At 41.5% G+C, this 15656-nt stretch overlaps 1 protein-coding gene across 1 annotated transcript in view; it reads left to right on the top strand.

The window, feature by feature from the left end:
- Window positions 1-794: 794 nt before the first annotated feature.
- The window catches only part of LOC109903213 (solute carrier family 35 member F4-like), a 34285-nt gene continuing 19423 nt past the window's right edge, over window positions 795-15656 (top strand). Inside the window, exon 1 of the mRNA XM_020499855.2 lies at window positions 795-1084. Coding sequence (XP_020355444.1) covers window positions 862-1084 — 223 coding nt within the window. The 5' untranslated portion in view covers window positions 795-861. The remainder of the gene's footprint in view (window positions 1085-15656) is intronic.

Below are 15656 nucleotides of genomic sequence, written 5' to 3'. Positions count from 1 at the left end.
CCTTTCCCTTCAATAAACTGTATTTGCAGAATCAAAGGTAGTTGAGGTTATTAGGCCTACATTATGAGAAGGTATTTTACATGAACATAAGCCAGGGATAGTTAAAGAAAATATGAGAAAAATACCAGGAATTCAGCTAAAAATGACTTAAATTTAGGAAGTCTGTTTTCAAATACAATCTCTTTTTGGGCTGAGGCTAAATGCGGTCAATTTGCAGTGTACAAATTATTATAATTAATTTTCTTCCCCCCAAATAATTTGACCATTTATACCCTAACCATAACGCCAACCTTATACCTAAACCTAACCTTAATTACAAACGAAAACATAATTTTTGTTTTCATTAATATTTACGATATAGCCCTAGTTAATTTAGACTTTGTGGCTGTGCTATCTAATGGAAATCTTGTAAAAGAGAGAGTTTTCGAGATCCAAACCCACATCGACCCTTTTAGGTCCTATAGCTATGCACATGTGGAGATCTGAGCTGATTTAATTTGTAGGCTATAAGAAATATGGTTAAACTACCATGTAGGCTATTAAAGGGCACAGCATGGCGCTATTACCATATTGATTGCACCTGTCATACACTCTCAGATTTCCAAAAGGGTTTTGGGTCCATTTGGGATCGGGCCAGAGACGAGCATACTACACATGAATTTAGAAGCGATAGTGACACGCCCCCTGGTGTACGATGTCTGTCATGCTCACCAAGTTCCAATAACCTTGCGCACAGTGTGGTGGAATGTGAAATGTGAATGTCCTTTCATAGCTGTTGATTGATGCCATTGATACTATCGTTCACATGGTGAGCGCGGAACACCCAAATTATTTCCCTCTGACTGCCCGTTTTGACTTACGATGATCAGTACGGAAGGTGCTGAAAGTGGAGGGGACCAGCCCTGCTTTCGGCTGGAACCGTTGAACACGCACCTACCCGGCAAAGCGGGTGACAGCCACCTTCTCTTCGGGGACATGGACACCACCTCCAAAGTGACGGCCAACGGTGTGCAAGACATTGAGGATAGAATTCTGCGGATCACTGGTTATTACGGCTATTACCCGGGCTACTCCAGTCACAGAAGTAAGTCATGAAAACGACATTTATACATATTTTTTTAAACAGTCGGAAAAGAAAGTAGCCAGCCTAAAAGTCAACTAAACGAACATGTAAAACTAAAGGGCTTTTTTCAGACAATGGCACAGATCATAGTAGACTATGTATGACCCGCATATTATAGAGGGAAAAAAGAGCTTCGCTTCCCCATATTACATTCACATGTTAACGGGGGGTTGCAGGAATAGGCCGAAACATTATCTTCACTCACAAAATGAAATACAGTGATTGATGTTAATTATACTGGTTTCTACTGTTCTGTCAATCACTGAGTTGTGTTTAATGTCAGAAGTGGGCATTTGTTTTTCATTCTAAGCTGACAGTCGCTGACAGCGTTAGCTATGTCGACTAAGACGAAGTAATGTTTCTCCTCACATCCCTATTGACTTTTGGTCTGAGACACAAACCATCAACAGCAGACAGACAGACAGTCACCCGCAATGCAATATCGTAATGTGATGCATAGCCTCAGACATATTTATTACACATTGTATAGTGACTTGATGTCTATGCAAACCATTGTGCCTGTTACCATGACTGTAGTGTTTAACAATCTAGATGAGGAGGAGTCAAAAGATGTTGAGGAGTGTATTAGATGTTGGGTGCCTATTGAATTGTTTGTTGCTGGTCATGTTAATAGTTGGCACTCTATTAAAATAGTACATATTTTTCACGTAAACCCCCACCATTGTGCATGCATTGCAGGATACATTGGATATAATGTACTTAGTTTTTTTGCCACCTCAGAGTACTAGAAGAAGCTGCAAGCAGTATGCCTGGGACACCCTTAATTGGATTGATCTTGATTTGCTATAAATCTATGTTTGCTGTGGTGAACCCATGGTTTGAGATGAACCTAGATTTAATTATATGGGTTGTTCATGGGATCTCTGTCTAGGAGCTCTGTAAAGTGGCAAAATCACCATATACATCCCATCCCCTTTACCAATGACAGCAGGAAGAAAGAAAACCCTTTGGCATTCCACAATACAATTACTGCCAGCAATAGATATTACGTATAGCATATAGAGAATCTATATGAGATTAAGGCCAGTATTCTTCACGTAAAATGCTACAGTGGTCAGAAATCCTATATACTGTAATTGGTCCATTTATTGTGGTATATGTGGGTGTAAATGTAAGGAAGATCTGATACTCTTGTTGAAGATGTCAGAGGAAAAATATCAATGATTCAGTGTCCCTGAACCTGTTGCGTTTCAAACTCTGAAAAATACCCTACTGAATTTAATTTGACGTGTCACACAAGCTCCTTTGCATTTCCTAGACGTTATATGAAAGTTCATCTACATGAATTAGTTGTGAAGTTACTCAGACCTAAAGAGCAATACAAGTCAGTGACACACAGTATCACTCAGGGTGGATAACAAGTCTTTACCAGGATTTAGTGCATCATACAAGAGGATTTGAGATCTTATTCAGTTATACAAGGTAATCAGCTTTCCAGGTAGACAGGGAAATTACTTTCAGCATAGCTAAGGAATATCTGAAGATATTTTCTTTCACACTGTTAAAGCCACTCTGGAAGATGAGCATACCATGATTTCTGTGGTATATCTGCTCAAGGATTGACATTCCATGAGTGCACCATTATGTTGGATACCTCACTGACTCTCTGGATTCCTCTGCTGTAGCAGTAGCTGCATCTGGGGAGGAACATGTATATCTCTCTCTTATTACATGGCTTTATTATCTTTGCTTCTTGGCATCACTTATGATAGTCTAACTAGGAAAGTAATAAACCATGTTTAAATGGACATTCCCACCTGTCCCATCTAATAAGATGAAAGAGAGCCTTCTCTAAACCAACAGTGGCATAACGAACTCTTTGGTAATATAGCCAAGGATAATAAATGGATAGGATACCATCTGTGATGAAATTACAGGTGTAAGGAGCAGGTGTTTTCAGTGTGGAGGGGAATAGCACCCGCAGTCACGTTCTTATTACACTTATTTATTTATTTATTTTTATTTTTACAGGGACAGTGCACATTAATCAACATTTCAGTAAAAGTGCCGGTTTTAGCCAAACGGCTAATTTTCAACCGCAGTCCCTGGGCAGGTTATTAAAAACAATTACAATATAGACAATAGCAACATAGGACAAGCAAGACGTAGCATACAGACAGAGCAGCATAAAACAAAAAGCAGCAAGACAAAATTCATAAAAGCAACAAAGTGTTTCCACACCTCACAAGCTACAGACAACAGACAACATGGAGTGGCAACACACAGCTAGGGACCATGTTCACAAATCTGATTGACCTTTAGCCATGTCTTCAAGCATTTTGTGAAAGTGTGATATGTGGTGCAGTTATGTGTGTCTGATGGCAGTGTATTCCAGACATGGGAAGCTCTCACAGAGAATGCAGATTTACTAAAGGTGCTTTTCCTTAGGGGAACTATACAGTCACCTCTCATGGCAGACCTTGTGGATCTGCTGCCATATGTCTGGGTTTTCTGTTTAACAAAAATATTGAGTGGAGGGGAGCCAGGCCATTGAGGATCTTGAATACAAGACATGCGTCGGTGTATTGCACAAGATTTTCCCAACTCAAGAGCTCATGCTTTCTAAGGATGTGACAATGATGATGGCTATTGGGCTTCCTATCAAGCACTTTGAGAGCCTGTTTGTAGACAGACTGAATAGGTTTTAATGTTGTACAGCAAGCTTGGGCCCAACTAGTCAAGCAGTATGTTAAGTGGGGGAGTATCATAGATTTGAAGTACAGTTTTGCTACCTCTGTAGTCAAACAATTTCGTATAAATCGGAAATTAGCTAGGTTGAATTTGGTTATTTGAATGACCTTTTTCACATGCTTTTTAAAAGAGAGGTTGGAATCAAGTATGATGCCAAGGTTGACTTCTTATGACAAACCAGATGTGGGTCTCACAGAGAAGCTTTATTTGACATCTAGTCTCTATGATGTTGATGTCTGAGGGCTGCCTACCACTTGTTCGTAAGTATTTGTTTCGATTTTGAATTCAGAATTTAGATGTTTCTTGAAATGTTGCATATCATTTACAAAGAGGTTGCTGTTGGGATGAAGCAAAAATAGCACAAATATAGAACATTCATTTAATCTTGCCAACGCCATTGGGTAATTATATTCTTGGCCTTTTTCTGTTGACATTTTGCTTTTGTTGCCATCGGCAGTGAATTAATATTATGCCTCCAAGGAGGATCATGGACTACATTTTCAGAAAGGTTGTTGGCTAAAGTTCACATGGTGGCTGTGATGACAGTGATATGACCAAAAATGTAACTGTTTTGCTGACATTAAGTGATAAGATAACTGGCTGAAGTTGGAGTGTTGCTTTGAAATTGTAAAAATGATATAGCTTGCTCTTACCCCAGCACCAGTTCTCAGATCGATTCTGGGGACTCCTCATTGGCCCTGCTCAGCCAAATTGCCCAACAGTGTCCCTTGAACAAGCATTTTTTATATTTTTTTATAATTCGTGGTGTATAGTATCATGCCTGTGAAGTGCTGAGATCAGTGATCCAGAGGAGCTGGCTGGCTGGCACTGGCATCCCACTGGGCAGACTGGCAGAGGAGAGAGGAAGTGAAATGAAAGGCCTTGGCAACGTCTCTCAGCACCGGGCTAGGCTGGCAGCTCACATTAACATTGACATTGGAATAAGAACTCTGTTTGGAAACTCCAGAGACTGGAGTGTTCCCAGAACAAATATGACAAGGTACACTATGATACTTATAGCACTAAAAGTATCCCCAGACACACAGACAACACATTCACATTTCTATTGAATCATTTAAGATGTTCCCATCCCTAAACAATGCTCCATATCAGTGCTTGTTGACATCAAAATACAGTTGAAGTCGGAAGTTTACATACACATAGGTTGGCGTCATTAAAATTAATTTTTCAACCACTTCACAAATTTCTTGTTAACAAACTATAGTTTTGGCAAGTTGGTTAGGACATCTACTTTGTGCATGACACAAGTAATTTTCCAAACAAGACAGATTATTTCACTTAAAATTCACTGTATCACAATTCCGGTGGGTCAGAAGTTTACATACACTAAGTTGACTGTGCCTTTAAACAGCTTGGAAAATTCCAGAAAATGATGTCATGGCTTTAGAAGCTTCTGATAGGCTAATTGACATCATTTGAGTCAATTGGAGGTGTACCTGTGGATGTATTTCAAGGCCTACCTTCAAACTCAGTGCCTCTTTGCTTGACATAATGGGAAAATCAAAATAAATCAGCCAAGACCTCAGAAAAAATTGTAGACCTCCACAAGTCTGGTTCATCTTTGGGAGCAATTTCCAAACGCCTGAAGGTACCACGTTCATCTGTACAAACAATAGTACGCAAGTATAAACACCATGGGACCACGCAGCCGTCATACCGCTCAGGAAGAAGATGTGTTCTGTCTCGTAGAGATGAACCTACTTTGGTGCGAGAAATGAAAATCAATCCCAGAACAACAGCAAAGGACGTTGTGAAGATGCTGGAGGAAACAGGGACAAAAGTATTTGTAACCACCATAAAAACGAGTCATATCTCGACATTACCTGAAAGGCCACTCAGCAAGGAAGAAGCCACTGCTCCAAAACCACCATAAAAAAGCCAGACTACGGTTTGCAACTGCACATGGGGACAAAGATCGTACTTTTTGGAGAAATGTCCTCTGGTCTGATGAAACAAAATTAGAACTGTTTGGCCATAATGACCATCGTTATGTTTGGAGTAAAAATGAGGAGGCTTGCAAGCCGAAGAACACCATCCCAACTGTGAAGCACAGGGGTGGCCGCATCATGTTGTGGGGGTGCTTTGCTGCAGGAGGGACTGGTGCACTTCACAAAATAGATGGCATCATGAGGGGGGGAAATTATGTGGATTTATTGAAGCAACATCTCAAGACATTAGTCAGGTTAAAGCTTGGTCGCAAATGGGTCTTCCAAATGAACATTGACCCAAGCATACTTCCAAAGTTGTGGCAAAATGGCTTAAGGACAACAAAGTCAAGGTGTTGGAGTGGCCATCACAAAGCCCTGACCTCAATCCCATAGAAATTTTGTGGGCAGAACTGAAAAAGCGTGTGCGAGCAAGGAGGCCTACAAACCTGACTCAGTTACACCAGCTCTGTCAGGAGGAATGGGCCAAAATTCACCCAACTTATTGTGGGAAGCATTTGACATTTGACCCAAGTTAAACAATTTAAAGGCAATGATACCAAATACTAATTGAGTGTATGTAAACTTCTGACCCACTGGGAATGTAATGAAAGAAACAGAAGCTAAAATGAATCATTCTCTCTACTATTATTCAGACATTTCACATTCTTAAAATAAAGTGGTGATCCGAACTGACCTAAGACAGGGAATGTTTACTTAGAGTAAATGTCAGGAATTGTGAAAAACTGAGTTTAAATGTATTTGGCTAAGGTGTATGTAAACTTGCGATGTCAAATGTTTGATAGAACCTGCTATGTTGAACATATTTGTATTGGCTGGTAGTCAACCTACAAGCAGCAGGTGAATTGAATTACATTTTCACTCAGACATTCTTCATGTAGGCCGATGTCTGCACTCACTTTCCCCTTGTCCCTCTCTCAGCCTGCTATTTTTAACTAGTGTCTAATGGGTTGTGAGCTTTCTCTTGAACCACTAGCCCTCAGCTCTCTTGAGAATGGATAAAAAACAATGATTTATACAGTACCAGTCAAAGGTTTGACACACCTACTCATTCAAGGGTTTTTCTTTATTTTCTACATTGTAGAATAATAGTGAAGACATCAAAACTATGAAATAACACAAAAAAAGTTTTAAACAAATCAAAATAAAGTTTTAAACAAATCACTACCCTCTGTAGCGCCTTGCAATCGGAGGCCGGGCAGTTGCCATATCAGGCGATGTTGCAACTAGTCAGGATGCTCTCAATGGTGAAGCTGTAGAACCTTTTGAGGATCTGAGGACCAATACCAAATCTTTTCAGTCTCCTGAGGGGATATAGGCGTTGTGGTGCCCACTTCATAATTGTCTTGGTATGTTTGGACCATGATAGTTTGTTGGTGATGTGGACACCAAGGAACTTGAAGCTTTCAACCTGTTCCACTAAGAACTTGAAGCTCTCAACCTGCTCCACTACAGCCACGTTGATGAGAATGAGGGCATGCTCGGCCCTCATTTTCCTGTAGTCCACAATGATCTCCTTTGTCTTGATCACGTTGAGGGAGAGGTTTCTGTCCTGGCACCACACTTCCAGGTCTCCTTCCTCCTCCCTATAGGCTGGAAACTATGCAGTATTTCGTTTTTTATGTACTATTTCTTACATTGTTACCCCAGGAAATGTTAAGTCTTATTACATACATCAGGGAAGAACTATTGGATATAAGAGCAACGTGAACTTACCAACATTACGACCAGGAATACGACTTTCTCGAAGCGGATCCTCTGTTTGGACCACCACCCAGGACAATGGATCGGAATCCAGTAGGCAACCCAAAACAATGGCACCGCAGAAGGGGCAGACAGAGCGGTCTTCTGGTCAGGCTCGCTCACCGCTCCTGAGTATACTACTCGCCAATGTCCAGTCTCTTGACAACAAGGTAGACGAAATTCCAGCAAGGGTTATCTTCCAGAGAGACATCAGAGACTGTAACATTCTCTCTTTCACGGAAACATGGCTCACTCGGGACACGTCAGAGTCGGTACAGCCACCCGGTTTATTCACGCATCTCGCATCTACCAAGAAAATTCTCTTCGATTATTATCACAGCCGTGTATATCCCCCCCCTAAGCAGACACCTTGATGGCCCTGAAAGAACTTCATTGGACTCTATGTAAACTGGAAACCTCATATCCTGAGGCTGCATTTATTGTAGCATGGAATTTTAACAAGGCTAATCTGAAAACAAGGCACCCTAAATTTTAATCAGCATATATGGAATGCGCGACCCGGGCTGGCAAAATTCTGGATCATTGCTACTCTAAATTCCGTGACGCATACAAAGCCCTCCCTCGCCCTCCTTTTGGCAAATCTGACCACGACTCCATTTTGTTGCTCTCAGCCTATAGACAGAAACTAAAACAGGAAACACCCATGCTCAGGTCTGTTCAACACTGGTCCGACCAACCTGATTCCATGCTTCAAGATAGCTTTGATTACGTGGACTGGGATATGTTCCGGATAGCCTCAGACAACAACATTGATGTATACGCTGATTCGGTGAGCGAGTTTATTAGCAAGTGCATCGGTGATGTTGTACCCACGGTGACTATTAAAAAACCTTCCCCAACCAGAAACCGTGGATTGATGGCAGCATTCTCGCAAAACTGAAAGTACGAACCACTGCTTTTAATCATGGAAAGGCGACTGGAAACATGACCGAATACAAACAGTGTATCTATTCCGTCCGCAAGGCATTCAAACAAGCTAAGCGTCAGTATAGAGACAAAGTAGAGTCGCAATTCAACGGCTCATACACGAGACATATGTGGCAGTCAATCACGGATTTCAAAAAGAAACCAACCCTGTCGCAGACACTGATGTCTTGCTCCCAGACAAACTAAACAACTTTTTTGCTAACTTTGAGGACGATACAGTGCCACTGACACGGCCGCTACCAAAACCTGCGGGCTCTCCTTCGCCGCAGCCAACGTGAGTAAAACATTTAAACGTGTTAACCCTCGCAAGGCTGCCAGCCCAGACTGCATCCCTAACCGCATCCTCAGAACATGCGCAGACCAGCTGACTAGTGTGTGTTTACGGACATTCAAATCAATCCCTATCCTAGTCTGCTGTTCCCACTTGCTTCAAGAAGGCCACCATTGTTCCTGTTCCCAAGAAAGCTAAGGTAACTGAGCTAAACGACTATCGCCCCATAGCACTCACTTCCATCATCATGAAAGTGCTTTGAGTGACAAGTCATATCACCTCCACCCTACCTGACACCCTAGACCCACTCCAATTTGCTTACCGCTGCAATAGGTCCACAGACGACGCAATCACAATCACACTGCCCTAACCCATCTGGACAAGAGGAGTGTTGATTACAGCTCAGCATTTAACACCATAGTACCCTCCAAACTCGCCATTAAGCTCAAGACACTGGGTCTCGAACCCACCCTGTGCAACTGGGTCCTGGACTTTCTGACGGACCGTCCCCAGGTTGGTGAGTGTAGGAAACAACATCTCCACCCCGCCGATCCTCAACACTGGGACCCCACAAGGGTGCGTTCTCAGCCCTCTCCTGTACTCCCTGTTCACCCATGAGTGTGCGGCCATGCACGCCTCCAACTCAATCATCAAGTTTGCAGACGACACAACAGTGGTAGGCTTGCTTACCAACAATGACGAGACGGCCTACAGGGAAGAGGTGAGGGCCCTCGGACTGTGGTTTCAGGAAATATCCTCATACTCAACGTAAACAAAACAAAGGAGATGATCGTGAACTTCAGGAAACAGCAGAGGGACCAACCCTCTATACATATTGACGGGACAGTAGTGGAGAAGGTGGAAAGTTTTAAGTTCCTCAGCGTACTGTGAGCGGACCAAGTAATTGGGCGTCACTCTAAAGCGGGAAGGTGGAATAAACGAGTCAGGAGTAGGTTTTCTTGATTGAACACAGTTCTCTATTGAGGGCATTTGGTCAACACAAACACTCCAACATAATCAATGAAAATCTTCCAAGGAAAAACATACATCTTCTCCAGATGAAACAGGAACACAATAGGATTATCTTTAAACTACAACAAAAAGTCACGGGATTGTCACCGTCTTAGTGGTTCTTCCTGGATAGCTCCTCTCTCTCGGTGGCCATCTTCCAGAGATAGTTCCCCCCCCCCAAAAACACTCACAAACTTTTACAGATGCACAATCGAGAGCATCCTGTGGGCTGTATCCCCGCCTGGTACGGCAACTTCTCCGCCCTCAACTGTGAGGCACTCCAGAGGGTAGTGAGGTCTGCACAACGCATCACCGGGGGCAAACTACCTGCCCTCCAGGACACCCACACCACCCGATGTCACAGGAAGGCCAAAAAGATCATCAAGGACAACAACCACCCGAGCCACTGCCTGTTCACCCCGCTATCACCCAGAAGGCGAGGTCAGTACAGGTGCATCACAGCTGGGACCAAGAGACTGAAAAACAGCTTCTATCTCAAGGCCATCAGACTGTTAAACAGCCATCATTGAGTGGCTGCTGCCAATATACTGACTCAATCTCTAGCCACTTTAATAATTAAGAATTGGATGTAATAAATGTATCACTAGTCACTTTAAACAATGCCACTTTATATAATGTTTACATACCCTACATTACTCATCTCATATGTATATACTGTACTCTATACCATCTACTACATCTTGCCTATGCCGTTCGGCCATCGCTCATCCATATATTTATATATACATATTCTTGTTCATTCCTTTACACTTGTGTGTATAAGGTAGTTGTTGTGAAATTGTTAGATTTACGGTCGGAACTAGAAGCACAAGCATTTCGCTACACTCACATTAACATCTGCTAACCATGTGTATGGTTAGACCAATACAATTTGATTTGATTTATCTACCTATGTAGATATTCCATAAAACATCTGCCATTTCCAGCTACAATACTCATTTACATCATTAACAATGTCTACCCTGTATTTCTGATCAATCTGATTTTATTTTAATGGACAAAATATGTGCTTTTCTTTCAAAAATGACATTTCTAAGTGACCCCAAACTTTTGAACGGTAGTGTGTATATATATACAGTATGAATCAGTTTTCCTCTTGTCATGTCAGTCATTGCATTTCTTCGAGAGCATAACTTGTCAGAAATGTCCAGATCAACTAGCCCATGTCAGCTAATGTTTTTTAGCTAGGTTTCTTGGCCCATTGATTTTGTTGTAATGTTTCAGCCACTCAAATATCACAGGAATACACATTTGACATGGCAAAATGTATAGAATTGCAATAACATTTTCTTTATAACTGCAAAATGTTCTCTGCACCCCATGACAACATGTGTAGAATTGTAGGAAATAAACTTTAAACTTGCAAAATGTTCTCTCCCCCACAAAATAAGAATTTGTTCTTAACGGACTTGCCTAGTAAAATAAAGGTAAAATAAAATACAAAATAAAATAAAAAGAGGTGTGAATAGTTTGTGTCATAAACAGTACTTGTGCGCGCGGGAGCCTTAGTGAAAAGGTTTGGGAACCGCTGCACTAGATGACTGATGGGGGGGGGGGTTGTTTTGGAACGCCTCCATCTTGGCACTACCCCACCATTGTAAAATAAAGTTATGCAGTTATTAATTCCATGTTTATTCTATTACATACTTTTAAATTATATTATGTGAGCTAAACTTAACGCTGCCTTAGGAAGTCTCTGCTAGTCGAAACACGTTGCAATTGTGCATCCTGATGTACTATGCTAACTGCTTCTATATGTATTATTTTGTCATTAGTTCACTAAAGTTAATTGCAACATACTGGCTGCCTACTTGTCTTCTTTCTTGGATTACCCACCATTTAGGGGCCTACCTTACCACTGCCCTCATTTCACCTGTGAGCTAAACATAAAAATACAAAATTACTTCTTAAAGTCATATATTTTGAAAGTCCTAATGTTACTGTCCCCACTACATCATCACCAATACATCAGAAATACTGTAGAATTCCACTCATTCCTATTGAGGAGTGCCAATCTGACCAAACGGTGGCTTCAAAGCCTCTCACTGGCCAATACATAGCATCAGCAATACAGGATGTACATGCATCATTGGTAAAAGCCCTACAAAGTAATTGGTGTAATATTTCTTTAAAATGGTTTAATAAGGAATCCTGTGTGTTTGCCAATGTAGCAAACATACGAACATGGGAGGCAAATTAGGAATCTAGGTGCTTAGGATAGGTGATTAAGGCTAACTCAGCATATACTTCTTAAAAGTGTTCTTGACCACATATTCTCAGTGTTTGTGAGACTTTAGCAACAGTATAGCACAGTATAAAACGGGTGGAGGAAATGCATATACCTGCAATACCACACAGATCTCTACTCCATTAATGGATTGACTGTTAGAGGTGGGGGTTTCCATGCATTGTCCCCTCTCTCCTCTGGTCATTATTTTCCTTAGTTGGAGACTTTTATCTCCCTCACCAACTTCAAACATCAGCTATCTGAGCAGCTAACCGATCGCTGCAGCTGTACATAGTCTATTGGTAAATAGCCCACCCTTTTCACCTACCTCATCCCCATACTGTTTTTATTTATTTACTTTTCTGCTCTTCTGCACACCAATATCTCTACCTGTACATGACCATCTGATCATTTATCACTCCAGTGTTAATCTGCAAAATTGTAATTATTCACCTACCTCCTCATGCCTTTTGCACACATTGTATATAGACCCCCCCTTTGTTTTCTACTGTGTTATTGACTTGTTAATTGTTTACTCCATGTGTAACTCTTTGTTGTATGCTCACACTGCTATGCTTTATCTTGGCCAGGTCGCAGTTGCAAATGAGAACTTGTTCTCAACTAGCCTACCTGGTTAAATAAAGGTGAAATAAAAATAAATTTAAAAAAGTTTACGCCTAACAGCAGCATAGTACCTTTTCAGTATATCCAGTCCTCCAGCAGTCTCATAGTGCCCTCTTGTGGTCTATTATCTAAACCTCAGCGTCAAGTCTCCTTCAGTCCTCCAATGAAATTACAGCTAGTAAAAGGGGAGCTGTGACTGGAAGTCTACTTAGCCTTATTACTACCTGCGTGTATAAATCAACATGGAGAGCTCCTTAAATCACACCCACTCTGACATCCATTATCTCCCTAGAAGAACCACTGAATACACATAACATGGGCATATCTATGGCATATGGTGCTCCTTATTTGCATTAGTTAACAAATACTTAAGATGACCAAAGTCCTATTGGTACACAGTTACAGTTACATCATACAGAAAATAATGGGTAATGCTTCTAACTACTGCTCCTAGTCTGCTACTCTCCCTTATGCCCACTAGATGTCCCCCTCTTAAAACTTGTGATTTCTTCATCAACAGATGATGGGCATTGGTTTTAATCATCAATCTTAGCTTCACAACCTCACACTATTTTGTATAGTCCTGTAATTATTTAATATGTTTAAGAACAATGTAGATGAAAATTCTATGCTTTGTTATAATCATATGGGTAGTCAGAATACTATTATACCACTGCCTACTCTGATACGTTATTTCAGGAACTCTCTCTCCTCTCTGTCCTCTTGTCCTTTTCCTACTCATCTCTGAGACGTACTGATTAACAGAGAGATGCATAAAGACAATGGGCTGTATGGTGGCAGAGGGACATGGGCTAATCTGAATGACAAAGGCCCTGAATGGGGCTACTGCGTCAGTGTACTGGGCCAGAGCACACCAGAACAACGCCGTTGCTATGGAGGAGTGCTGAGTTTTTTGGGGGGACCTGTGCCCTGGTCCAAGATGCAACAGCAGCACTGTGTTGGCCACGGATAAACCCTGGTCGGGGGTCTCTGGGGTTGTGATGAGAGGGGGAAGTGTTTGGTAGGTCTGAGGTGGAGATGTGTATCATTGGGATCATTGAGAGGGCATGTCCCAGTCCTTATGGTCATCCCATCCCAGCACTAGGACTGAGAGTCACGCCAGATGTTCCATCTCACCAGCTGCTGTTGTTGCTCTACTCTACCAACCTAACATGTGGCTGAAAGCAAACATCCCTCAGATGAATGAACATGTTTCAATAAGACGTTTAATAACAATGCTAGTTAGTTTAACTGTTTTGAACTCTAAACACAGATAGGACCCATGGAAATGCATTTGCTCAGGCATTAATCATGCAAACATGTTTTATTTTTTATTGTGGCACAGCATCAGTGGGATTTAAACCTATGCTCTTCTGTTCTCTATCTATGGAATTAGTCCACTGTGCCACCAGGATGGAGCTAGCATGCAATGTTTTTTTTTATTCATTCAAAGCTGTTAATTTAAGTCTATTCAAACAGACCCCATTTCAAAGGAAACAAACACTCATTAAGATCAGGTGTGGCCAATTAGTGGGCGGTGCAACACACCTGAACTCACTTAACAAGACAGAGGATAGAGAGAGTTTTGTTGATGCTGAAAGGAATGTTTTTTAAATAACATTTTTAAAACGTTCTCTGAACGTTACTAAAGTTTTCTTGTGGTTTTGATGGAAAGTTTTCTTAATGTTTTCGGACAAATTTGAGAACATGACTTTAAATAGAACCACGAGGAAACCTGCAGGAAGCATTATGCTGAAGTACTGAAATTCCCACAGAAGAACGCTGTTTCTTAACGTTCTCTGAACTGTTTGAGAACATTCCCAATGTCAAACCAGTTGGAGAACATTCATAGAACATGACCCAATTTTAAATTAAACGTAACCATGTTTGAACTTCTAGGAAACGTTCTGTTAAAGTAATGAAATACCAAGAAAAGTATTTATTTTTGTCAAGTTCCTTAAAAGTGCACTATGCACCTTTCAATTTTGTGGGGAATAGTTTGCCTTATTTCAGTTTATGTGACAAAAGAAGCAAGTATAGTGTAGAGGATCATTGGAACATGTGAAATATATTTTCCATAACTAAAAATATGGTATTTTCAGCTGTTTGAAGCTGGTGTACATAACCGAAAGTAAAAGCCACAGAAACTGAACTTAAGAACGTGAAGCATAGAAATAGTGCACATAGAACAGCTTCCTAGACTTGCTTTCAATGAGATTTGACAGAGCTCTTTACTCACATTTTTTGTGAATTTGGTCAGGTCGCCCCAAAAAGTTACATATTGCAGCTTTAAATGTGCAGAGAATGTTCTAAAGCCTAGCAACTATCCTGCACCATTTCCAGAAAGTTGTGGGAAGATTGTATGCAAAATAACCATAGGCCAACCACACTCTCACCAAACTCTAAGAAACATATGGTTCTCTTAATGCTATGTGCTAGCTGGGAAGCCAGCTCCAGACTCCACTTTTAAGGAACAGTGAAGCACTATGATCTGCCATGCTCTCTGTAGCCTTGCCAGGATTATGACTGATAAGAATAGGAGAGGAGAGACAGGAGAGCAGGAAGGGAGGTCAGAGTGACACTGATATAGTGACAGAGAGAGGCAGGAGTACACATTTCCTGGTAACTGTAATCAATGGGAAGGTGCTGCAGCACTGGTTCACTGCACTGTTGTTCACATCTCTGGTGAAATACTGCTCACTTGAGCAATACATAACTCTCATCCCCAGCCGGCGTTGATTTTACTGGCTTGGGAGTATGCAGGGTGGGGGATTTATATTACAGGGTGCTGAACCTCTGCTCTGTGACTCAACACCTCAATGCTGTAGTATGCTATTGATGTATAGGCCTGAAGTGACAGAAAGGCCCATTAGAACGTTTGATTGTGAAAACCGCTGAGAGAGGCAGGATGACCGGGAGGGATTGCACTGTTAGATGGAAACTCCTGACCACACTCACATGGGCCATGAGTAGGCCCTGTGCTCACACCTCTGCTGGGGCATACTGGGA

Source organism: Oncorhynchus kisutch, linkage group LG14, assembly GCF_002021735.2.
Source record: "Oncorhynchus kisutch isolate 150728-3 linkage group LG14, Okis_V2, whole genome shotgun sequence".
Classification (NCBI taxonomy): Eukaryota; Metazoa; Chordata; class Actinopteri; order Salmoniformes; family Salmonidae; genus Oncorhynchus; species Oncorhynchus kisutch.
The sequence above is the reverse complement of the archived record's forward strand: the minus strand, read 5'-3'. Positions and strand labels throughout refer to the sequence as shown.